At 45.9% G+C, this 25887-nt stretch overlaps 2 protein-coding genes across 4 annotated transcripts in view; both read right to left on the reverse strand.

The window, feature by feature from the left end:
- atp1a2a (ATPase Na+/K+ transporting subunit alpha 2a) overlaps nt 1-4958 on the reverse strand; it is a 43079-nt gene extending 38121 nt beyond the window's left edge. Inside the window, exons 1-2 of the mRNA XM_052087362.1 lie at nt 4838-4958; nt 220-282 (exon numbers count right to left, since the gene is read on the reverse strand). Coding sequence (XP_051943322.1) covers nt 220-282; nt 4838-4849 — 75 coding nt within the window. The 5' untranslated portion in view covers nt 4850-4958. The remainder of the gene's footprint in view (nt 1-219; nt 283-4837) is intronic.
- A 1447-nt stretch (nt 4959-6405) lies between these two features.
- On the reverse strand, nt 6406-22039 carry mpz (myelin protein zero). Of its 3 annotated transcripts, none has more exons than XM_052087456.1 (6): nt 21606-22039; nt 19182-19348; nt 17390-17603; nt 13909-14038; nt 13339-13381; nt 6406-9713 (listed from the first exon to the last, which is right to left on the reverse strand). In XM_052087456.1, the coding sequence occupies exons 1-6, from the start codon at nt 21649-21651 to the stop codon at nt 9633-9635; spliced, it is 681 nt and encodes a 226-aa protein (XP_051943416.1). In that variant the 5' UTR covers nt 21652-22039; the 3' UTR covers nt 6406-9632. The 3 variants fall into 3 exon arrangements, with proteins under 3 accessions (XP_051943416.1, XP_051943418.1, XP_051943417.1); XM_052087458.1 differs by having other exon boundaries at nt 6406-9133; nt 21606-22020; XM_052087457.1 differs by lacking the exon at nt 6406-9713 and adding an exon at nt 9738-9990 and having other exon boundaries at nt 21606-22034.
- Nucleotides 22040-25887: the final 3848 nt, after the last annotated feature.

The following is a 25887-nucleotide window of genomic DNA, read 5'->3' on the forward strand; positions in this document are numbered from 1 at the left end:
ACACAAAAATGTGAATGTTTTACACAAGAAGATCAAAGATATGAATGAAAACGCCCAAAACATGATGCGTGCCAAATTTCTAATCCAATGTCAACCATATGCGGCTCACAGCCACAAGGGGGTTTATGAGAATATTATCTACCATTTTATAGAAAGCCGCATTTTGCATATCATAGGGATCAAATGCTAAATGCTATTAATGAACGTTAAGAAGCTTACCAAGGCCACCTCCTTCTTCAGCTCATCTAAATCCCGATGCTTCTTCCTCTTCTCTGCACCGCGCTGCAGGGACATCATCAGCAATATGTGACAAGAGGGTTATTATTCTTACTGATCTAAAACACTAAAGATGTTGATTGATGTACATACACAGGTCCTTCTTAAATTAGCATATTGTGATAAAGTTCATTATATTCTGACAAACATTAGACTTCAATATATTTTAGATTACACAGAATTGAAGTCATTCAAGCCTTTTATTGTTTTAATATTGATGATTTTCGCAAAAAAAGAAAAAATGAAAATCCCGTCTAAAAAAAATTGCACATTTCATCCGAAAAAAAAAGTCAACCATCAGATAATTAATTCAGTCATGCACTCAATACTTGGTGGGGAATCCTTTTGCAAAAATAACTGCTTCAATGCGGCGTGGCTTGGAGGCAATCAGCCTGTGGCACTGCTGAGGAGTTACGGAGGTCCAGAATGCTTCGATAGCGGCCTTAAGCTCATCCGCAGTGTTGGGTCTGGTGCCTCTCAACTTCCTCTTCACACTATCCCACAGATTCTCTTTGGGGTTCAGGTCAGGAGAGATGGCAGGCCAACTGAGCACAGTAATACCATGGTCACTAAACCATTTAACCAGTGGTTTTGGCACTGTGAGCAGGTGCCAGGTCGTGCTGAAAAATGAAATCTTCATCTCCGTTTTCAGTAGATGGAAACACGAAGTGTTCAAAAATCTCCCGATAGCGAGCTGCATTGACCATGATAAAACACATTGGACCAAAAATGAACAACCAACGGCGCCCACTCTCACACCTTAATTTTGAGTGTTCAATCAGCCTGCCATGCATGTTTTTGGAATGTGGGAGAAAACCGGAGCATCCGGAGAAAACCAACACAGGCCCGGGGAGAACATGCGAACTCCACACAATTCCGAGCTGGAATTGAACTCTGTACCTCTGCACTGCGAGGTCGACGCGCTAACCACTGGACCACTCATATACATATCCATTATATTTATACTAGTTCCTGCGGAAGGCTGGTAAGGTGGTGGTTCTCTCGACGCGCTAACCACTGGACCACTCATATACATATCCATTATATTTATACTAGTTCCTGCGGAAGGCTGGTAAGGTGGTGGTTCGCCGCCCTCCGGGAGGCTCATCAGCTAGTTCATGCGGAAGGCTGGTAAGGTGGGCCTTCGGCCCACAAAAGTGTTGTTGATTGTTTCAACTTTTTGTTCATCTTCATTGCTTATCGTGAAAATAAAGATGTTTAGCGCTACTAAATAACTAACAATTTTATTGCCATGCTTGTGGGTAGACAACATTTTTTCGCTAAGATGCCCGCGCGATCGTAGTGAGCCACTGCCTGAGCGGCGCAGTGGTGGCGCGGTGAAGTAGGTACGTTTGGAAAAGGGACAGACGGAAGGACAGACCGCGTGCGGGACGACGCGCAATATATATATATAGATTTTTTGTTTGGCTGGGGGTCTAATATTTGACTACATAGTTATGTACATTTTTTTTCAGCCAGTCATGGTATGGTTTAAATGAACTTGTGCATCTCAAATAAAATATAAAATTTTTAATGCCATTCACTTTTGCTCATTTCTTTTCATTAACAGCAACCCCCACAAAAAAACCCAATGGACACCTTGTTCAATGTAAGGTACCTAATAATAATCATCTGTTTTTTTGGGATTAAAAGAAGAAAATGGTTATAATGGTAAACCGTCAAGCCATTTAATCTATTTATATTTGCCGATTATTCACACTTCACCACCAGTGCGAAAAGGAGAGAAAAAGCTCCTCACACATGCTAATCACGGTCGCCAGGGGAACATGTAAGTCACCCGCCACTGTCAGTGTCTGGCAAGCGCATGGCAGTCGGCGGGGAAAAAACAGACACGGAGGGAAAAGTAATCAAACGGAGGCAAGGAGGGAGCACCGAGCTCGAAATGGCATCTGGTGGAGCAATTCTCTGACAAGATTACCCCCCTGTCCTGCCATAAAGCTAAATGGAATGGGGCCCGATGGCGACGAATAAAAACACAATTGCGTCATTATGCAAATAAAAATCAAGCCGGGAACGATATTTCCCCATCTCATCCTGAGATGTTAAGTGTGTCGGAAATAAAGATAAAGGCAATCGGGAGCTTTTTTACTCTCTCTCTCTTTGCTAGCTCATTAGCTTTCAAGGAAACTGCACATTTTGCGGCTGTGTTTCTATAGCTCAGCTCGTGAATATGAGGAAAATTCAGCCGCCGAAGACAGTTTTACTTGGCAACATGAAACTTGGTAGGTACGTCTACCATGAGCATCCACCCATTCTGAACCACTTCTCCTCACGAAGGGTCACTGCCCTAATAGAGCCTATCCCAGCCGTCTTCCGAATTGGTTGCCAGCCAATCACAGGGCACACACAGACAACCAGTCACACCTAGCACAATTGAGAGTGATCAATTAACCTATCGTGCATGTTTTTGGAAGGTGGGAGGAAACTGGAGTACTCTGAGAAAAGCCACACATGTACGGAGAGAAAATGCAAACTCCCCACAGGAAGGCCAGGGGCCTGGAATCGAAGCCCGGACCTGTACATTGTGAGGCAGATGTGCTAACCAGTCGACCATCATCGCCTTATCATAAGTAGACCCACAAAAAAAGGCTCAAGAAACTATGCTGGAAGAATTCTTTTTGGGTCAAAAAGGCCATTCATTCATCTTCCGAATCGCTTGATCCTCACTAGGGTTGCGGGGGTGCCGTCTATCCCAGCTGTTTCCGGGCAGTAGGCGGGGGACACCCTGAATCGGTTGCCAGCCAATCGCAGGGCACACAGAGACGAACAACCATCCACACCCACACCTAAGGACAATTCAGAGTGTTCAATCAGCCTGCCACACGTTTTTGGAATGTGGGAGAAAACCGGAGCACCCGGCGAAAACCCACGCAAGCCTGGGGAGAACATGCAAACTCCATATGCCAATTGTTTTTAGTTTTTGCCATGTGTGCAAGCGGAAAATGTTGACAGTTTGATCACTCACCATAAAACATCAAACTATAATAACTCCGCTCATGAAAAAAAATTCTGCCCGTGAAGCCAGCTTCACTTGCAATCTGAAATTTCGTAGCCATGTGGACCCACAAAAAAATGACGGATTTGGATTCAAGCAGCCATTTTAAGGTCATTTCCTGAGGTCACATTACAATTCATTTGTCTGTACAAGTTCAGCAACTATTCGGATGAAGACATTTCTTTGTCCTTTTTAGGCCAAATACTTTCAAAATGAGGCCTCTTAGTCTTATGGAATTTCCCAGTTGCAGGACGAACAAAGGCTTATTCAAGTCTTATCTCCCCTCGCGACAAAAAGAAGCCAAGTAGCCCAGAATGTGCACATGGGAAATCATTGAAAAAGGCCTCCTAAAGTTCAAGTTTGACCGTTTGCTGACTGGCCAGCATTTGCGGATGTAATTCAAGCAATCACTGGACGGCCCTCACCTGTTAGTCATTACAGCAGCGCCGCTGATTTGGAAAAGGTCTATTTTCCAGAAAGAGGAAACGCTGATTTATGACATTGTAAATAGTTTTTTTTTTTTTCAGGCACAGCAGTTACTCCAGTGGACAGCTACTCATGTTATCAGGTTACAAGGTGCATGAAAGGGTTAAGGAAAGTTAAAACGAACACTTAACTCATTCACTCCCAAAGATGTTTTTAAATGTCTTTTCAGACTTAGTTACTGAATGGGTCGCGGGGGGGTGCTGGAGCCTATCCCAGCTGTCTTCGGGCAGTAGGCGGGGGACACCCTGAATCAGTTGCCAGCCAATCGCAGGGCACACAGAAACGAACAACCATTCGCACTCACACTCACACCTAGGGACAATTTAGAGTGTTCAATCAGCCTGCCACGCATGTTTTTGGAACGTGGGAGGAAACCGGAGCACCCGGAGAAAACCCACGCAGGCCCAGGGAGAAGATGCAAACTCCACACAGGGAGGCCGGAGCTGGAATCGAACCCGGTACCTCTGCACTGTGAAGCCGACGTGCCAACCACTGGACTACCGGGCCGCCCATGGTACTGAATGAGTTTAATAATAATAAAGCAACATTAATTGCAACCTGTCACTGATTTTTATGAGTTCTAAAGCTACAGACAAATGGCCGATGAAACCAAATTTAAATCCATACAACCACCAAAGAGGACAAGCACCGGAATGATTCACCCATTATGTGCAACAGTTCCTGGATTTCAAAAACATACTTTGAGAAAAGATTTTCAATCTACTTCTTGTTATAGTTTTTTGTGTGCTGATGTACTCCAATGAAAAGTGTGACTGGCCTATTCAGTCAAGTCTTGCACTTTTGTCTCGTGTTGTTTTGTTCACCCCGTTACATTTTTTCAAGTCGAGCGTCATCCAGTTTCCTCAAAACCTAAACAAGGCCAGCAGAGCTTGCGTGCTCATGTTTTAAACTCCAATGTGGCCAGCATGAGTTATCAATTTGACAGCCCGCCTTTCCCATTCCACTGGCATTACTCACAAAAATGAACTTTTTTTCCCCCCCCCCAAGTCGCATCACACATATTTCAAACATTTCATTAAATAAGAGGGGAAAACTTACCCTTTTGTCCATGTCGGATATCCACTGCCGACTTAAAAAGTGAAGGACGGCACTTAACCAGCGCTACAATTGGGACCACCCACTCCATATGTTTTGTTTTTGGGGGGCCTGACACCCTTGGAGGGGCGGGGGTAACACGAGCCCAGCAGGCCCACCAGGCTCACTCATTCTCATCCCTCCTCTTGAAGGGACAAAGGTGATCAGTGATCACTGCTCAGCGGGTGACCTCCACCTGCTTCAAAGCACCCCCAACACTAATGCACAAACATGGCCGCTCCTCGCAACAAACAACATGTGATCAATCTGATCCATATGAAAGCAGGCAGCAACTGACGAGACGATGACGCACACCTGGCTGAGGTACACGAGTGAAAGGAAGGAGCTGATTGGTTCACACGGGGAACAGAGATAACGAGAACAGGTGGAAACAAAAAGATAACGAGCGAGACAAGTCTTGAGCGTGGGACAAAGGAAATCATGACAAAAGAGGGAAACAAATGGAAAGCTCACCGAAACAATGTCAACAGAAATATATTGAAATGGATGTAATGGGAAATTTGAGCAAGCGTAAAACTTATTTATTTATTAGATTGCATGCATCAAATTGATCAATCGAAATGAATTTTCATGGCTTTGAAGTGTTTTTGTGAACCAATTCCAAGTCAATACAGGGCCAGTATCGCCGATATTGACCATGACACCGATACTTTTCCATGAATGAAGGTGTGTCCATCGAGGAACACGAGCCACGGCTCAAGGAGTAATACATGCCGACGAAGTGAATGAACTTTAAAATTGGCCGTGCGTGGCACATCTGGTCATCGCAAGGTTAAAAAAAACAGCAATAAAAAAATACAATTGCCGTTCAAAGTGAGATGAGGACGCGGTGTGTGGGGCCGGCCCATGGCTAATATTAGCATTAGCATATTGGGAGCATACGCTAGCGGGCCCTCGCGACAGATGCCGCCGGTGATCCTGTGACACTACCAGCCTTGGCATATTTTCAGACTGGCTGGCAACGTGTGCTTTTTGGCTTCTTGCCTTCTGTTCCTTCTTCTGCACTCGTGCGCCTGAGACAGATGAGTCACTTTATTCGGTATGGATTCATGGCATTGCCATTCATTTCTATGGAAAGCCGCCATTAGAGACAAATTAACACCTCATCATAAGTTTGAATAATGACCCCGCTTTCACACGTTGGAGACGTGCTTTTTTTGTTGTCCTTTGACAATTAGAAACACTTTCCAGGTGTTTCGTTAACTTGCTTTTATCAAAATACCCCAAGGAAAGATAATTATAGGCATGTTTTTACAGCATATATATCGCTATGTCTTTCCGTGGTGAAATCGGGCATCATTATCACCTTTGGCATCATTATCACTTGTGGATGAGCTATTAGCCTCACGCTAACGCTGCAGCTCTGCTTACCTTTTGGCTTTGACATGACCATGCGTTAGCCACTGTGCCAAGAACATTAAAAATCATTGGTGTAGACACTTGTGTGCAGGCGGGGGCTACATGAGCTAACGTTTTACTGTAAGCTAGGTCATGAAGAACAGCAAAACTGGTGGACTTAAATGTTTTATTCACGTTCTTTTTACAACATATTACACATTCAATTAGCGTGACGACATGCGTTAAATTAAATAAATGTAAAAAAAAAGAAAACATCAAAAACTTGAGATGAAGTCAATTTCAAATGAGGGAATGTTACGTTGCTCCTAATACAGCTCATAAAACATACAAGGCGTTTTAGTATGATTACAAGCATTCCAGATAGCTCGGAATTTTCAAAAAGGAACATTCAAGTCTCGGCCATCCCCCAAGCTTGATGTCTGCCGATGCGCCGTTTGGCTCGTGGTTTGGTTTTTGGAGGACAGGGGAGCACCTTTGAAGACCACAAGTCCACTGAGACTTGGCCAAGAATGTTCAGCCATTTCAAGAACTTTCTATTGCTTGACTTAGGCTAACATTGTTGTTTTGATGCTTAGCGCGACGTACACGATGAACCGTGTTTCCACCAAGTAGCCTCGTTTGGCTCCGGATCAGTACGCAACTCTTGGCAATTCCATTCGGAACCCAAATAATTGGTAGTTCATCAAAAACATCACCCATGGCAATTCCTGGTCTGACTTTCTGTCCCTGCCGACTCTCCCTCTCCTTTCGCTGCTGTGTACGCAGCAGCCAAGCTCACTGACCCACACATACTCGGCCTACAGAGAATTCTGCCAAGCAAAAAAAAAAAAAAAAAAAGACAAAAATCTTTAAATAATTTTGTCATTGCGTCTAGGTACCAGTAGCACAGGGTTTCAGTTGTTGGGTCTTTCCTCAAGTTCCCTTTTGACTTTACTGATTTACATTTTTTTTTTATGTTTGAGATCGCTAAAGCTTTCGGTTATTGAGGCGGAGCAAAAAAAAAAAAAAAATCATTGAAAACAACAGAGGCTGTCTGCGCTTCACACAATTTACCGTTTGACTCATTTTAGATGCAACGATTAAACCTACCAAGAAAAACAAGCCGGGTCAGGTATTCACCTTCCCAAGCATACTGAGCCAAAGCCAACGAGACCCTTTGGTGGGAATGCGGATTTATACACCCAACATCCTTTGGCCAATCGGGGGGGGGGGGGGGGGCAGAGGGGGGCGGGGCGGCAGAGGTTGAGCATCCTGGCATTGGAACAAAAGATGGCGGGAGGGTCAGAAGGTGCGGGATGGCGAGTACCGCACAGCTCCCCAGGAGAGCAAAGGGAGGGCGGGGTTGCTTGAAGGGCAAGTGAAGGAGGGAGGGAAGCTGAGAGTCCGATAAGCAGAGTCTTAACGAGCAAAGTGGATTGTGCCGAGTCCTATGCTGCGGAGCCGCCAGATGACAGGAAGCGGAAGGAGATAAAAGCCAAAGAAGTGATGTGACGCGGGACGGCAGCAAGATTTTTTAAGGGTGGGTGGGGGGGGGAAGGAGGACGGTCCCGTAATAAATAGCTTCTGTCCGCCGCCCGCCCTCCAGCCCCGTGACGTCATCCGTACTCGTCAGTCGCTGGCCTGCCAGGCGAAACGGCGGACATTGAAACATACGCGCCACCACCCAAACGCTGAACAGCTGGCTCAGCCGGGAAATGCGCAGCCGTTATTCGTGAAGGCGGGCAGAAATGGATGCCATTTACCTCCACCTGGGGCCAGAGGAGGGCGACGTAGCGCCAGGCCGAGAAAAAACAGCGGCAACACAAAGTCCAACATGTTGTTTTATTTTGCTGTTAATTTTATAATGGAACGTCGGATTCAATATTCTATGGTCGGATTTTTCCATTTGAAATAATACTGAGTAATTCTGGCACCCCCCCCCCCAAAAAAAAGTTTTATCTTGGAGGGGGGAAAAAAAGTGACTTTTATTCTACACTAAAATAAAAAAAAATTCAAGGCCAGGAAAAAAAAATATCTTTGGTCTTGGAATATTTGCAATTTCCTCAATGACAATTTGAATCATTTTAATCAGGTATTTCCTCTCCAAAAGTGTCTTTAGTCTTTATATTTAATTCTTTATTCCTCTAAAATTATGACTTATCTTCCCCAAAATATCTTCTCATATCTAAGTTTCTTCTTCTAAAAAAAAAAAAAAACTACTTGAGTCAGAATTTGTTTTCAATTAAAACCTATTGCGGCATTTCTACCCAAATTCTGACTTTGACCTTGTTATTACTCCCCCCAACCCAAATAATTTCCGCCCTTGTTTTTTTTTAATATTTAAATGTCTTTCCACGAAAAAAAAAAAGCTTTCTTTTTAAACGAAAGAAAATCTACGATTCTTTCTCTTTTTATCTTCTATTTTATTATTTTTTTTGCATCATGCAGATGAGTTAATCTTAAAAAGGGCAGGACTGCTATCTCTGTCGACGGTGCCCGAGGTCTGGCCGAGGCTTGGTCACGTGCTTTCCGCCAGATTGAGTCATAAAAGGGGGTGGGAGGGGGGGGGATTCAGGAGGCTGTGGCCCGGCCCGAGGGGCGTCTGTTGGGCTCCTGTGGCGCCGGTTACGAGCGTCGTTAGCCCTTAAACACTTTTTTTTTACGCGTGGCCCGATGAGTGCATAAAGGGACTCCGGTGAGGAAATTATTTGACACAACCACTGACAGTGCAGGGGTGGGGGCACAGGTGGGGGGGCATAGAGGGGGCATCTATTCTTCTTATAGACTGCCTTTAAGGAAGAGATATAATGGGAAGTAATGACGACTGAGGGGAAAGGAGAAGGGGGGGTGCGTCAGGCAGACTAGTGGGGCGGAGGCGTCACGGAGGAGTCAGACCTTTATCTAAGAAAAGAAGAAGAAGGATGGGGGAGAGAGAGAGATAAAAAGAGAGAGAGAGAGAGAGAGAAAGAGAGAGAGGACAGTGGTTAAAAGAGAGCATTGAAACATTCACAAGAATTGGTGAGCGGAGCAGGAAGCAGGGCGGTGCCCCTGTGGGGCGGGGGCACAAGCAAGCGGGCGGTGCCAAAACGAGGCTGGGACGAGATCACGCCGACTTCACAATCATAAATCTTAATCGATACCACTGCACTTTCGGATGACAGCCCCCCCCCCCTCCTTATTTAAGGGTGAGCTGCCGAGCGAGGCGAGAAAGGAGGCCGGGGGCTTTGGAGGGGCCGCCCCCCAGGCCCTCCTGACGGGTCAGCTCCAGCTCGATGGTCATCAACACCCGCCCGGCGGCGTCCTCTACCGCCGCCGCCGCACCCCCTGCGCCACCCGTCCCCCCATCCTGCCCGGGCCGGAGCAGGCGCCCGAGGAGCGCGCCCCAGCCCCGCCCCTTATCCTATTTGCGGTCCTTGCGGGACTCCTGCTTCTTCTTTTCCGAGGTCTTCGGCTTGGCGGTGTCGACCGCTGGCGCGGGGCCCTGTGAGGGAGCAGGGACAGAGAGGGGGGCGGGGGCAGAACAAGGGTGGAGAGTCACTCGAGGAGGAAAGGAGTGCCAGGGGGAGGAGGGCAGGAAAGAAGTGTTGGGGGGGTTCACTTTAAGATGGGCAGGTGGCGCTGTGGTGAAGGGGAGAGAAAGTCCATTTAAAAAAAGGAGAAGAGAATGAAAGAAGTGAGAAAAAGGGCGAGGGGGGGGGGGATAGAAAAACTTCCTTTTAAGGGCGGGGGGCGAGAGTGAGGGGGGGCGGTGTCCAGAGCTGGAGGGGCAGGAGGACAAAAGAGGTAACCATGCATTAGGATGGGACACTGTGACAGGTGGGCTCCATAAACCTGTACAACTCATGACAATACGGTTAAGCCCCCCCCCCCTCAAGCCCCACCACCTACCCACACACACGCACACGCATGTGTATATACACACAGCAAAGCCCATGAGATTACTCGTTTATTTTTTTTTGGTTTGCCCACCAATCGCAGGGCACAGATAGACCAACAACCATCCATGCTCAAAATCACACTTAGGGACAATTTTAGAGTGTTCAATCAGCCTGTCATGCATGTTTTTGGAACGTGGGAGGAAACCGGAGTACCCGGAGAAAACCCACACAGGCCCGAGGAGAACATGCAAACTCCACACGGGGAGGCCGCAGCCGGGATCGAACCCCCCACCATTGCATGGTGAGGTGCCCTCCGTGCTGCCTTATTTCTGCAATATATATATATATATATATAAATAACAGCACTCATATTTGCAGGGTTACTCATTTTTACTCACCCAATTTTTTCCTTTTAATTAAAAATATGGTATTTAATTTGATTTAAGGGCGGCCCGGTAGTCCAGTGGTTAGCACGTCGGCTTCACAGTGCAGAGGTACCAGGTTCGATTCCAGCTCCGGCCTCCCTGTGTGGAGTTTGCATGTTCTCCCCGGGCCTGGGTGGGTTTTCTCCGGGTGCTCCGGTTTCCTCCCACATTCCAAAAACATGCGTGGCAGGCTGATTGAACACTCTAAATTGTCCCTAGGTGTGAGTGTGAGCGTGGATGGTTGTTCGTCTATGTGTGCCCTGCGATTGGCTGGCAACCGATTCAGGGTGTCCCCCGCCTACTGCCCGGAGACGGCTGGGATGGGCTCCAGCACCCCCCGCGACCCTAGTGAGGATCAAGCGGTACGGAAGATGAATGAATGAATGAATGAATTTGATTTAAAATATTGACTTGTTATTACGAAAATATTCAGGCTTTTCAATAAAAAAATATACATAGCGGTATTGTAAGATTCAGATTTTCTGTAAATATACAAAAAATGCAACATGATATTCATAAACCAGCAATACCCCCCCCCCACCCCCCCAAACTGACTTTTCCTCTAATATTGACTTTCTTTTTACTTCAATCTAAAAAAAACCTGCAACACTTCATGTAAAAAACAACTAAATGACTATTCCTGAAAGATTACAACGTTCCCGCCCTCGGTAACAAAATAAGACTTAAGCATTGTAGGATTACAAATTTTGGGCTGCCTGTTGACTTTTGTCTCATTGTTTCCTCTCATTTTTGAGCATTTGAAAATAGACGCCAATAGACAAACAACGTTAAAAACAGCGCGCGCAAAGTGGAATTGGAGCGTGTTGAAGGCAGCCTTTATGGAGCCTTGTCAGTGCGAGTACTTTCAAAGAACGGACCGCTGGCGGCGAGGAGAATTTAAAACACAAGCCTCAGCTTGACGAGCGCGCCGGTGGTCTCTAATCAACCCCCCGCTGAGCACCTCTAATTGGACTCTGATCATCATCAAGACGAAGATACAAGAAGAGGAGGATATTAATGTGGCCGCATCCGAAACCGTGGCGGTCCGGAGATTTCTGCCCGTCGGGGCTAAAATGGAGGATGGGTGGGGTGGGGGTGGGGGGGGGGGAGATGTGGGGAAGCCTCAAGGAGAGAGAAGATGAAGAGTGAGGGCTAGTGATTTCCTGTCCGAGCGCATCACATGACCTGAAGGAGAAAAGGAGAAGGGGGTTGCGGTGGGTGAGGGGGGGGCGGGCAGATGCTCCTCCAGGCCTGCGGAGGGAGTCAAAGGTGAGGAGGGAGGGAAGGGGGAGGAAAGAGGAGCTCCAATCGATACAAAGCGCGAGCCGCAATTATCATTCCACAACTGTGTGTTGATGTGTGATGTGTGAGCAAGTGTGTGAACATGCATGTGTGTGTGCACGCGTGTGTGCGCCTGCACACATGTGAGTGGATATCGGCGACTGTGTGTCGTCTGTGTGCGTGTGCGCCCGAGACTGCAAGAATGTGTGAGTGTGTTTGTGCGCATTTTGCTTATTTTTGTGTGTATGTGTGAGATTGGGCACGTGTGCATGTGTCTATGCATCTGTCATTTTGTGCGCGACTACGTGCAATGCGTGAGATTGTGTGGGTGTGTAAATGTGTGTGTTTGACAGCGTACATCGAGTGCCATAGGGCGCTCTTTGCGTGTGTGTGCGTGTGTCCGTGTGTGCGCGCTCGCATATATGAATAAATAACTTAAAAAGCAGAGAGGTTGACATGCGTGACAGCGTCGTCACGGCAACCAAGCAACGACTACATTGCCCTGCCTGCGCTTCTTCACACACACATACGCACACGCACACGCACGCTTGCACAGTGCCCGGTGGCACTGGAGAGTAACCTGACAATCATCTGACAGTTAAAAGAAGAGAAAAAGAAGAAGATGGTGAAAGTGGGACCCGCGGTGGGGTGGGGGGTGAGGGGCAGGAGGTCTGTCGAATGACAACAATGAATCAAAGAGGCGGTTTGGTGCCCCCTGTAGTTGTGAAGCATAATAACAAGAGAGACCTCGTTTTGGTTGGAGGCCTTTGCGGAAGAGGGGTTTTGTTGTGGCAGTCATCTGAAATGTTTTTAAATGGCTCGTTTAAAATGCTTGCAGCGCTCAAAACGCTCTTTTCAGATTTGTCAGTGCTCAGAATCAGGAGGGTTCTTTTTGTGATGTCGCAACCCTTGAGATCAACTGCACCATCTGGATTTGTTTTTTTTTAGGCCGATTTTGGAAGAAGCCCTTTCTGATAACTGATTCATTGTCCCATTAAATTAAAAAGTATACATAATGACTCAGATAATAAAAAAGATTACAGGCAGAACATTCAAATGTTTCACAATACTTTGTCCTTGGGTAGTAGTTAAACTTTAGAGCAGACTGGAAAAAGAAAAAAACAATTGATCGTCATTTAAGTGTTTGAATGTCATTACTTTGGTCTCTTTTTGTAATGTACTAATCGTCAGGAACGTGTACTCATAAATCGGCAAAACAATTTGAAAAGGGCCAATACGGGGCAATTAAATTGGCCAGCCGATGAAATCTAAATATAAAAAATGAATTAGTCAGCCCATAATCATCAGAATTTTTTTTTTAACCACACAAAGGAAAAAAAAAACCCATCAGATTCTATTATATTGCTATTATAATAGCATGACAGTCTTTTGTTAAAAATCACTCCAAATCAATAGGTTTGCTTGCTTGCTTGTTTTGGGAGGCAGCGTGTGATTAGGCGAGGAGCCGGAAGACGAAGAGCGAGAAGGGGGAAAAAAAATAATTAAAAATGCATGAACTTGCCTGTCTCTGCTGTGATCCCTCCTTCTTTTTCTTGCCGTGTTTACTGGAGGACAAAACACAAAAACAAACAGAAGTCAGGATGTCTTTATGGCGGCGGCGGCGATGCCGCCGCGCTCATCGACCGGTGGGATGACGGACGCGGCGTCATTGCACCCTTGCGCCGGATTATCCGGCGGATAACACGCAGATGAAGATTGCAATCAGGCTAAATCACTTGAGCGCGCATCAGGGGTGGTGCACAGGGGCTTGGGCAACGGGGGCGAATTTCCAGAAGGTCGCAACGCTCAAAACCAAAAGGATTCTGAACGGCAACATTGAAAATAACAAAAATAATGTACTCCTTTGACCATTCACTTGGCATTTTAGGTCATTCAAAAAACAGGGTTCTTGCCCATCACACCCAAACGTCAGGCAGGGGAGCAGTCGAGACTGACTGAACGTGAGCTGGCAGGGGGAGTGGTAGACCACTAGGCGATGCAGGTGTCGGTGCCCGGGAGGGGCTCGGGCTTGGGGCGGAGCCCGAGGCAGCCGGTGTGCAGTCGCAGTGTCCGCTCAGGGCCCTGCACTGACCTGACGTTGAGGCTGAAGACGCGGCGCGCCACCAGGAAGCGCATCAGGTAGTAGATGACCACGATCAGCAGCAGGAGGCCCAGGACGGCGCCGATGATGGAGCCCGTGATCACGCCCGCCTGGATAGGCACTGCAACGGAAAGCAGCAGCACGGAGGGAAGATTTAGAACATTAAATAAAAAATAAAAAAAGTACCAAAAGTGACAGCGAAAAAGCAACAGACAAAAAAAAAATACAATAGAAAATTGAAAAGTAATGAAAAACTTTGATGAAAAAAGTGGCAAAAAAGTAATAATAAAATAAAAGTGAGGGTGAGAAATTTGCTGGTGAAAAAAAGAGAAGGAAAAAAATGTGTCACAAAAAATAACGTAAAAAAGGTTGAAAAAGAAATTACAGCAAATTGATGGTAGAAAAACATGGTGTAAAAAAAAGATGGTAAAAAAGTCAGGTCAAGTCAAGTCAACAGTATTTATAGAGCACTTTCGAACAGCCATCGCTGCATACAAAGTGCTGTTAAATGTGACCTTAAAAAGTGATGGTAAAGAAACTACGGTGAAAGATGATGATTAAAAAGAAAAGGAATGTCAAAAAAGTGATGCCCAAAAAAAATGCCGGTAAAATCAGATAAAACGATGGTTAAAAAAAAAAAATTTAAAAGTGGTTTTCCGAAAGTGGGAGTGAAATTGATGGCAATTAAGTAACAGTAAAGAGTTGTAAGTTGGAACAGTCAATAAATGTTGATAAAAATTGAAAGTAAAAAGTGTTACAAATCCTAGGCTAAAAAGGGACTGTCAAAATTCGGTTAATAATATAATTATTGATAAAATTTATATATTGATAACAAAAATGTATCATAGAATTGTAATATAAAACACGATGAAAAAAATAGACCATGAAAAAAAAAATGATGTGTTGTTCATTGACCAGAGAAAATCTGACGTTAAAAAGTACAAATAAAAAGGAGACAAAAGTAGGAATAGCACAGATCCATCCATCCATCCATCTTCTACCGCTTATCCGGGGCCGGGTCGCGGGGGCAACAGCTTTAGCAGGGAAGCCCAGACTTCCCTCTCCCTAGCTACTTCTTCCAGCTCTCCCCGGGGGATCCAGAGTCGTTCCCAGGCAAGCTGGGTGACATGGTCTCTGCAGCGTGTCCGGGGTCTCCTCCCGGTGGGACATGACCGGAACACCTCACCAGGGAGGCGCTCAGGAGGCATCCGAATCAGATGCCCAAGCCACCTCATCTGGCTCCTCTCGATGTGGAGGAGAAGCGGCTCGACTCTGAGCCCCTCCCGGATGACCGAGCTTCTCACCTTATCTCTAAGGGAGAGCCCGGACACCCTGCGGAGAAAACTCATTTCAGCCGCTTGTATCTGGGATCTCGTTCTTTCGGTCACGACCCATAGCTCGTGACCATAGGTGAGGGTTGGGACGTAGATCGACCGGTAAATTGAGAGCTTCGCCTTTTGGCTCAGCTCCTTCTTCACCACGACAGACCGATACAACGTCCGCATCACAGCAGACGCTGCACCGATCCGCCTGTCGATCTCCCGCTCCCTCCTACCCCCACTCGTGAACAAGACCCCAAGATACTTGAACTCCTCCACTTGGGGTAAGATCTCCTCCCCGACCCGGAGGGGGCACTCCACCCTTTTCCGACTGAGGACCATGGTTTCAGATTTGGAGGTGCTGATTTTCATCCCAACCGCTTCACACTCCGCGAAACGCTCCAGTGAGAGTTGGAGAGCCCCGTTTGAAGGAGCCAACAGCACCACATCATCTGCAAAAAGCAGGGATGTAATACTGAGGCCCCCAAAACGGACCCCCTCAACGCTTCGGCTGCGCCTAGAAATTCTGTCCATAAAGGTTATGAACAGAATCGGCGACAAAGGGCAGCCTTGGCGGAGTCCTACCCCCACTGGAAACGATTCCGACTTACTGCCGGCGATGCGAACCAAACTCTGACATCGGTGGTATATTGACCGAACAGCCCGTATCAGGGTGTTCGGTAACCCATACCCACGAAGCATCCCCCACAGAACTCCCCGAGGGACACGGTCAAACGCCTTCTCCAAGTCCACAAAACACATGTAGACTGGTTGGGCGAATTCCCACATACCCTCAAGGACCCTGCTAAGGGTGTAGAGCTGGTCCACTGTTCCACGGCCGGGACGAAAACCACACTGCTCCTCCTCAATCTGAGGCTCGACTTCCTGACGGACCCTCCTCTCCAGCACCCCTGAATAGACCTTACCAGGGAGGCTGAGGAGTGTGATCCCTAAAAATAGCATAGATATTAGGGTTTAAAAAAAAGGTAAAAAAGCGACAATAAAAAACAAACATGTTGAAAAGAAATATGATGGTAAAAAAGTGCAGGCAAAAAGTGATGCTCAAACCTTTGCTGGTGAAAAATTAACAAGTGACAAGTGACCTTTGACCCTTTCATGCACCCTGATAAGTGATGAGCTGTCGACTGTCGTAACCGCTGTCCCTGAAATAGTTCATTAAGTGCCAACAGAAAACCTGACGATAAAAAGTCCCAATAAATAACTGCAAAAAAAGCCAAAGTAAAAAGTGGCAAATGTCATAACAGTAAATAAATTTCAGTAAAAATGTGTCGACAAAATAAAAGTAACAATAAAGCGAGGAGCCAAAGATGTGTTAAAAAATGTGATGGTTAAAAAAAAAAAGTGACATGAGAGTGATAAAGTTGCAGCGGAGAAGAGGAAAAAGGTCGGCGGCTTCAGCAAATGATAAACATCTCAAAGATAAGTCCAATGACTTCCAATGAGAGGAATCCTGCATTATTCATGCGGCACTTCGTGGATCAATGATGGCAGTCATGGTCAGCGCGTCCGCAGCGCAATTTCAAACGTTCAGCGTTCGAATGAAACCTTTCGGTTCGGATGGACCGCTATGAAACTGTATGATATTGTACAAAATTGTACACGGTTGTAGAAAATGAGCAACATTGTTGAAAAGGGTGCAGAAATGTGTAACCACACAACCAAAATAATTTTGCAACATGTCAAAGTGCATCACTTTTTGGGCAAAATTAAACGAAATTGTCGAATATTGGTGGCAAATGGAGAAATTTATAAGTGTGGGATGAAAACATTTTTTCTTCAAAATATTGTACACAAAAAATGAAATCTTCAGAAAAAATATCCAATCAAAAGTGAGCAAAAGTACAAAAATGTACAAACTAAAAATGGTTTTCGACAAATTAAATTCTGTACAAAACTGTGCTGTATATTTTTTTTAATTACAAAACTGTTCTCATTTATTTTAAAAATCTTAAAAAAAAAATAAATACTTTGCACATTTTAAAAAATGTACTAAAACTAATTTTTTCCCCAGTAAAGAAATTGTAAAAACTGAAAGAATGCATAAAAATAATGTCAAGTCAGAGTCTACATTAGAATCTCAGTGGGAGCTCCAGGCGGAAGTTAGCTCACGTGGGCGGGCGCGTGCGTCTGACCTTTCTCAAAGACGAGCAGGCGCACGCTGGAGGGCCGTCCGACAATGTCGGGTGGGTTCTTGGCGTCGCAGGTGAAGGTCCCGTTGTCGCTGAACTCCAAATTCTTGAGCAGTATGGAGCCGTCGCGCCGGCCCGGGTCCCCCACAAACTCCAGTCGGTCCCTGAAGGGACCCTTGTTGTCCACGTAGGCCATCCCGCCCGTGTAGTGGAAGATCTGAAAACAGTGTGGCATTTAGGGACAACCAGTGGTAAGCGCTTCTACCTCACAGTGCAGAGGTACCGGGTTCAATTCCAGTTCCAGCCTCCCTGTGTGGAGTTTGCATGTTCTCCCCGGGCTGTGTGGGTTTTCTCCGGGTACTCCGATTTCCTCCCACATTCCAAAAACATGCATGGCAGGCTGATTGAGCACTCCAAATTGTCCCTAGGTGTGAGTGTGAGCATGGATGGTTGCTCGCGTGTGTGTGTGCCCTGTGATTGGCTGGCAACCGGTTCAGGGTGTCCCCCGCCTACTGCCCAAAGACGGCTGGGATCGGCTCCGCCCCCCCCCCCCCCCACGACCCTTGTGAGGATAAAAGTGGATCGGAAAATGGATGGATGACTTGTTGACATGTTGCTACAATTTTTCAAGAATCAGGAAAATGAGTGAAATTATTCATTTATATAAACTTTTTAAAATGAAAGATAGCTATTTGTCTGTAACTATTTGCATTGAATTTAAAAAAAAACATTCTATTAGGGTACGGGCTTTCGATAGAAAGTTACTCCAATTGCTTTCATTTGTCAAAGCCTGAAATAAAAATCCAGAACTTTAAAAAATGTATTATTTTGCAACTAATTAAAATTATTTCTGTACAAATTTGCACCAAAACATACTTGATTGAATGACTCAAACGTTAGCGTCGCAGCAGGAAGGAAATATGAAGCAGCTGCCTCAATTTCCGTCAAAAGGAGAAGAAACGTGAACGAGGCCACGTCGGGCCAGGTGCGGAAGGCGAGTGAGATAATGAGAAAAGAGGAGGTGGAGGTGGACAGGATGGGGGAAGATGAAAGCCGAGATTAGAGGAGCGACGGGAGAGGACGATGAGGGGACGATAACTGGGTAACGGCGAAATGAAAAGATTGATTTGCAAGCTTGCATGCAATGTGCAAACATGGTGATATTAATTAACAAGTCACACTTTCAACTTTTACCTCATTAGCCTGTCCTCTCCTCACTGATTGGCTGGGGGGAATCACATCGTTCAAGTGCCTTTTCTAACTATCCATCCTTCCATCCATTTACGAATTTGCTTACCCTAACGTGGGTCGCAGGCATGCTGAAACCGATACCAGCTGTCTTCAGGCAGTAGGCGGGTGACACCCTGAACCAGTTGCCAGCCAATCGCAGGGCACACAGAGACAAATGACCATTCCCACTCACACTCGCACCTAGGGACAATCTTGAGTGTTCCATTAAGCTGCCACGCATATTTTTGGAATGTGGGAGGGAACCGGAGTACCCGGAGAAAACCCACGCAGGCACGGGGAGAACATGCAAACTCCATGCAGAAAGGGCGGAACTAGAATCGAAGTCCGGACCGCTGCACTGTGAGGTGCTAACCAGGCAACCACCATGCCGCACATTTCCTATCCACTTGGTTGCCAAATATGGTTCTAGCCGTCTATTTTCTATAACTTGCCCTCATTCGGGTTTAACTGATTTTAAGATTTTTTTTTTATTCCACTTCGAAAATTATGTATGTGTGTGTGTGTGTGTGTTTGTGTGTGTGTGTGTGTTTGCGCTTGTATTTACAGAGATGCTATCCCTGGCGCCGTCGGGCCTGTAGGTCCAGGAGAAGGTGACGTCCTCGGAGGTCCAGCGCCAGGAGAAGAAAGAGCAGGAGAGCCGCACCTCAGTGCCCACCAGGGCGTGACGTTCCCAGCCTGTGTAAATCACGATGGCCTGGGACGGCTCGGGCACTGCACAGAGGGAAGTTGCAGAGGATCAGCTGTTGCTATTTTCTGTAACTGAAAGTTTTCAGGCAGACAAGTTCAGTGCTGCAGATACAAACAGCACCAGAATTCCTGAAGCTTTCCTAAGTACTACACCCCCGAGCAGGGTTTACTTTTCACCCAAATGATTCAAATAAATTTCGCCACATGTACTTCTGACAACTAAAACACCCTTGTTGCTCATCAGATATGTTCAGGACTTCACATCCTCCTTGGAGGTTCCTGGAACTCTCATGAGTGCTACCCTACACTGTGGAGTTTTTAAGTTCCAGCAACTAGGTGTACCGAGACATGAAAGTTCCAAAATCCTTCGGTGAAAATGCATCTTTAGATGACCATTGCGTGTCAACAATCAATTCAAAATTGTCTCAATTTAATTTTTGGGTGATTTCTTTGTAACCCTGTTTAGGGGCAGGGGGGAGTGTTGTATCGTATTTTCCGCATTATAATGCGAAAGCATTCAATTTTCTCAAAAGCCGACAGTCCGCCTTGTAATCCAAAGCGCTTTATATATGGATCAATATTCTGATTTCTTGGACGTAGTATTTTAAATGTTCTGTCAAACGCTTTGTTACAGCTGCAGCAGTTGTGAAAGCTCGATATAAATAAAGCGGGATTGTATTCCGTTTAGCGGAGCTCCATCTACTGGACACATAATGCAAAGGCAGCCATTAATGTAGCTTCTGTTTTCATGCGCCTTATCAATAATGCGATGCACCCTATATATGAAAACAGTTTGGAAATAGGCCATTCGTTGAAGGTGCGCCTTATAGTGTGGAAATATATGATTCGTTTGAAAGGTCAAGGAGCTACTTGTGCCTCAAAGTAGAATTCCTCAAAGTTTCGGTAAAAATGCAGCTTCAGAGGACCATTCTGTGTTTGGTCAACAGGAACACTTGGGAGCCCCCCCCCTAAAAAAATACCCTTCTAGGGGGAAGTAGGGCATGCAAAAAGTGGAAATATTGCATATAGTGAACGTATACATGATCATCCCAATCAAAGCATAATGTAGTGAGAAAATATTGAATGTGTCACTCGTAGTGCGTGAATGATGATTGATGCTATTTGCTTCTCAAGCACTAAATCAATATTTCACCGGCCGGGAAAATATGAGACTGTCAAAAAATCTGACCGCATGCAGTAACATCTTAATAATGTGCGGCAAAAAAGGGGAAACCCGATGTGCTGTAGCTTTTTGTGGTGAGTCGTATAGCATCCGAAAGGATCGCAACGTGTCAATTAACGACGACAATAGTGGAGTTCATTAAAATTGAGTCAATTATTCGTCCGCTAAGCAGCTTAGTGGTCGTTAAGGAGGAGATGCTGAGGACTGATCGGTGGCCTCAACGTGTCTGTCATGATAACTAGTGGGAGGAGGAACACAGCACATTTGAACATGCGCTGATAATATCACGATATAAACATGAAAACATAAATGGTGACGAAAAACCACGTATGAAACATGGATTGTAATTCGGAAGGAAAATGCTCATCTCGCAAAACAGACTACAAAAAGGGTTTTCTCTCACCGACATTTTTTTTAAATCTAAAAATGTATCAGATGAAACACGAACATATCAAATTACTTTAAAATAATTTGTAGGTTTTTTTTATAGTTAAAAAATGAATCTTTTCATTTCTTTATTCAATTTTTTTCTAATTTCTTTGTATTTGAAACATGAAAAAAAAGTTTCAACATTAAAATAAATAAAATCGCGGATCAATGCACATCCACATTGCATATTGTCACCTTAACAAAAAATAAATCCATGTCCAATTTTCTTAATTCTTTTGCCCCTTTTTAACTAGAACACACAATAAGTTTTTGACCCAACCATTATTTTGGAAGACGAAGCAAAAATTGTTTCATTTTGCATACTAAACAACTCCGATATGGCGATACATGTGCCCACATGAACACACACACACACACACAAAACCACCACTGTCCAACGCAAAACGCGTATTTCCACTTACCTTAAAAAGACAACACGCATTGTATTGCAAATTATTGTTTGTAGGTTTTTTCTGCATAACCCCGCCCACACACCCAAACTCAATGTCACTATTGTCCAGTACATGTAGCTCTTTCCTTACATTTTTTTTTTCAGGTTGCTACCCGCCTCCCCCACATTAAAACAATTCTGACTGCGTAGATTATAGCAACACATACTTGCTTTTCAATACGTTGTGCAGGTGTATGAGTATGTTTTTTTTTCTTTACCTGTGGCCAGGACGAGGAGGGAGGCCAGCGCCACCAGGGTCAGCATGATGGTCTGGGGCAAGTGTGGACTTCCCACCGACGTGAAGGAATCAAGAGGGGTGATGAACACACACAAAGCGCAGACAGACACCCAAGTGACCGGTCTCGGTGGTGTAAGAGTCCCACTCTGCTGGAGAGTGTGTGAAGAAGATGACGACGATGACAAAGGATGGAGCCAAGAGGCACAAGACAGCAACAGAAGGCCCGACGGTGTGAGGAGTCTTTATAGGGGGACACACCCCTTGCTCGGCCCCGGCCCTAGGAACTCTCCTCCTTCTTACCCCCTACTTCCAAGGGGTCCACGCAGGACCGCCATCCCTGACAGAGACCCACCCTCTGGGGATTTTAATGCTGATGTTAACCCCTCAAGTTAATGACAGGCAGTGACATTGATTATAAGAGTGCTTGAATTTCAGGAAATACTTCTTTTAAATACGCAAGCCGATTTGGACAATCTTGGAGTAATCGAACACTACTTGGACCACTCTAGAACACTTTTGCCCACCTTAGTTGAAATTGGATGACTTTAGGCCAAGTTGGTCCAACCTTAGATGACTCGAGATGGCTTTGGACAAATTTGGACCAACGCGGGAATCCTCTGAATCACTCAATACCACCTTGGGTCACCTTGGATGACTCTAGACCACCTGAGACCAAACCTCCACACATGGGCCCCTCGGAAACATCTTGGACAACTTGAAATTGCCACGAACCAACCTCAGACCATTATAGTCCAACTTGGACCATCTCCAGACAACCATGGACCAATCTTAGACTGCTTGAAACTACGTTGCATCAATCGAAGTACACCATAGACCACGTTGAACAACGCAAGACCACATTGGAAAACTTCAAACCATTCAGGACCCTTCTCACCTACTTTGGACCAACTCTGGAGTACCCTTCGCCCTTCTAGACCATCTAGTACCACCTTAGACTACCTTGGCTCCACTTTGGACCAGCTCAAACCACGCTCAGCCAATTAAGGCTTTTCAAGATCTCCCTCTACTCAAAATTGATCAGATCCTTTTCTTTGTCTGTATGGTCCTGTGTTTTTAGAATTAATTAAAGAAATACCAAAAAAAAGAATGATTTTGAACTTGGATCAAATTTGATATTCATATTGATTTCATTTTTATCGAAAAAAGGAGGCACTCCCGTTCTCAGTGGCTCAGCTGATCTAATATTTCTGTTGGTATTTTTTATGGGCACCAAGTGTGGCAGTAGGGCATTTAGGTGTGGGTCACGGCGGTCCAGTCCGCTCAGAAGTCAGAACAAAGGCCGTAAAGTCTTTGGAGTCCCTCCCGCCGGATTCCTGCTGACACAATGGAGCGCGAGGGGGACAGGGCCTGGGCCCAAGGCCTCAATGGCGCTTTCTCCCACCCCGTTGGGACGCACAAAGGCACGCTTTGAGCGCCCCCACGCCGGAACGTGTCGCCGCCGCTGCCAGCCCAGAAAGTTGAGGCCAGGACAACTTAGAGACAAACGAAGGACAACACGGGCCTCTGACATCTTGTTCACGTGTCCCAAAACACATACAGTAAATGTCCGCACTCATGAAGCCAACAACCTCCAAAATATCCATATCTCACCCATTTCCTCACTTTTGTGTTATCCTGATAGAGCTACAATAGCCAGAGCAACCCACTTCTTCCCTGACAATCTCACCATGTTGTTTGTGGTTCAATAAAGAACACTACAGAAGTACGCGTGGTGTTGCATCCTCATCGCGAGCCCTCCAGAGAGGTCTGAGCTGGTCCAGTTAGTAAACCCAGCCCAGGTCGGACCACCCTGAACGAATCGACATCTTGGGACACTTGATGATGTGGCCTGTCCTGCTGAGTTCAACAAGTTAAAAACTGCCAGCATGTGGAATACACATTGCAGAATCTGATGCCAGATATTCCCAGAGCTGCATATGATCATGGAGTAGCGTTCAAATAAAAAGGGTTTGGAAAGGGTTAAGCAGTCATTAGTCAGCACCTGAGGGAAGGCATGAGTGATGATGTTGGAGGACAAGAAAGACACATAGGTATTGATCATCATGCTCTCTCCCTGGCACCTTCCTTCATGTTCAGGGGTCTTAGGAGGGGGGCCGGCGGTAGACATTTTGTCCACTGCTGACAAATTACCGCCTCTCCTAATAGTCGGCCAACGTCACCGCACGACCAAACGAACCATCTGGCACATCACAGGTCAAAATAGAGGCAAGAAATGTGGCAGATTGGTGGAGGTCTGTAGGGGGCTGAAGATGACTATATGGGGGGGACTGCTCCAGAGTTTGGTGCCAGCACTACAGAAGCTGCATTGCATGCAGATGAAAGGCCTCATTGTTCTCTCGTGACATTGACATCATTCTACAATGTAGACTGAACCAGGACAAGCTGGGACTACCTCAGTATTGTGTAAATGCATGATGATTAAAAAAAAATCTAAGACATAAAGGAGGATGTAAATGATTAATTGTATTTTATAAAGTGTCATTACTGTACAGTGGGGAAAAATTGAAAGTCTCAAAGGCGATTGCGTGTTATGGAACTTGAAGCAGACTACTCTATCCTCTTGTCAAAGTAATTTACAAGTTACTTTCGGGTACTGTAAATACTTTAGGATGCAAATTGTCTCTAGCCCTGTCTTAGATTCTGACATCTGCATTTTGGCCTGTTTTATTGCCGTTTCCCTCCCTTTGCATCGGTGGCGCCTTGGTGGCGACGTCAAAATTGAGGTTGTTACTGTAAGCACTGCATTGAACAAACTCCCCGAAGGCATCTACCTGCAGCATGTCATTTCATTCAATGGACTCCCCCTGTGGTTTTAACCAACACTGTACAGCAGCATACTATGTGATAAATGTTGCCCACTCGGCATCGGCTGCAGCCTGATCACCCTGCGTAACTTGCAAGCGCCATAAAAATGTTCTAGAGTTCTTTTATGCCTTTCTGTGACTCTTCCAGTCTCTCGGTTATAACCTGACATTGACACTCGAAGGTCAGTGGCCCCTCTGAGAACATCCTCGCTTTCAACATTTGGGCTTTTTCCCGCAACCTTTTGATCCGGGACTATAAGGGGATGCGGATGGACAATTGCAACCTGGCAGCTGGCCTCAAATTGATACCCTTCGTCAATTTAGCCCCCCCCCCCCAATGTGTAACGAACGGTTTGCAGTGGGTGAGGCTTCCTGACTTCGACGAGCAGAAAAGCTCGTGCAGAAAGAGAGAAAAAAAAAGGGGGAGTGTGCCGAACATAATGAGATCCTAAAGGTTAGTGGCCAACGCTGTGAAGAAAAACACTATTGATATTCTGAGGGCTTTGGCTCGGGACAATGACGGCGTGTGTGCCACCCGCTCTCTCCCTCACGGCCTGGAATGGCAGCGATGTCACAGCCAGCGCCAAGATGGAGGGATGAGGAGGAATGGACGGATGAGGAGGAGGAGAACAAAGCCTTTGTTACCACGGATGAGGAGGGATGGACGGATGGAAGGACAAGGAGGCGGCAGAGAACAAAGCTTTTGTTACCGCAGCGGACAAAGAGGCCATTGGGGGGCGAAGACACAGACACCATGACGGACAAAAGTGTTGGGACGACGTCCACCTACGGGAAATCAACAAGAACAGAGGACACAAAGGTCTCGTAGGAAGACCTGCGCACGGCTGATGCAAGCTGGCCGTCCAGTCCTCTGACTAACTCATCCAAGTAGCCCTTCACACACCTTGGATTCAAGTCAGGTCAAGTCAAGGAGGTGAAGCGGCAGTAAAACAGGCCAAAATTCAAATGTCGGTCAGCAATTGCAGTTTCGATCCCCGGCCATCGCGATCATAACTAAGTGTCCTTGAGCAAGATACTGAACCTGATGCTGCGTCATCAGTAGGTGAATGAGGTAACAGTGTGAAGCTTTTTGAGTACCAGAGGTAGAAAAGCGCTTTACAAGTGACAGCCCATTTACCGTCATCATCTCAGTATTCTTACTTTTTACCTCTTTTGTTTTCAACGTGAGCACTGGAAGAGTTTGGGCCAGCGCACAGAGCAGTCCGATAGCACCCAGCCTTTTGAGCACACCTCAATTCCATATTTGCATTTTCAATATTTTCTGCTCCGCTGCCTGCTTGATTTCCATTCAGCACAACAGCCATGATAGGAAGGAGGAGGACATTTAGGAATTTCAGTCACACGTACAATGACATACACAAACAGAAACATTTGCAGGCACAATTCACACACTCAGACTCGCATACACACTCTCTC

This window comes from Hippocampus zosterae, chromosome 15 (genome assembly GCF_025434085.1).
Source record: "Hippocampus zosterae strain Florida chromosome 15, ASM2543408v3, whole genome shotgun sequence".
NCBI classification, from domain to species: domain Eukaryota; kingdom Metazoa; phylum Chordata; class Actinopteri; order Syngnathiformes; family Syngnathidae; genus Hippocampus; species Hippocampus zosterae.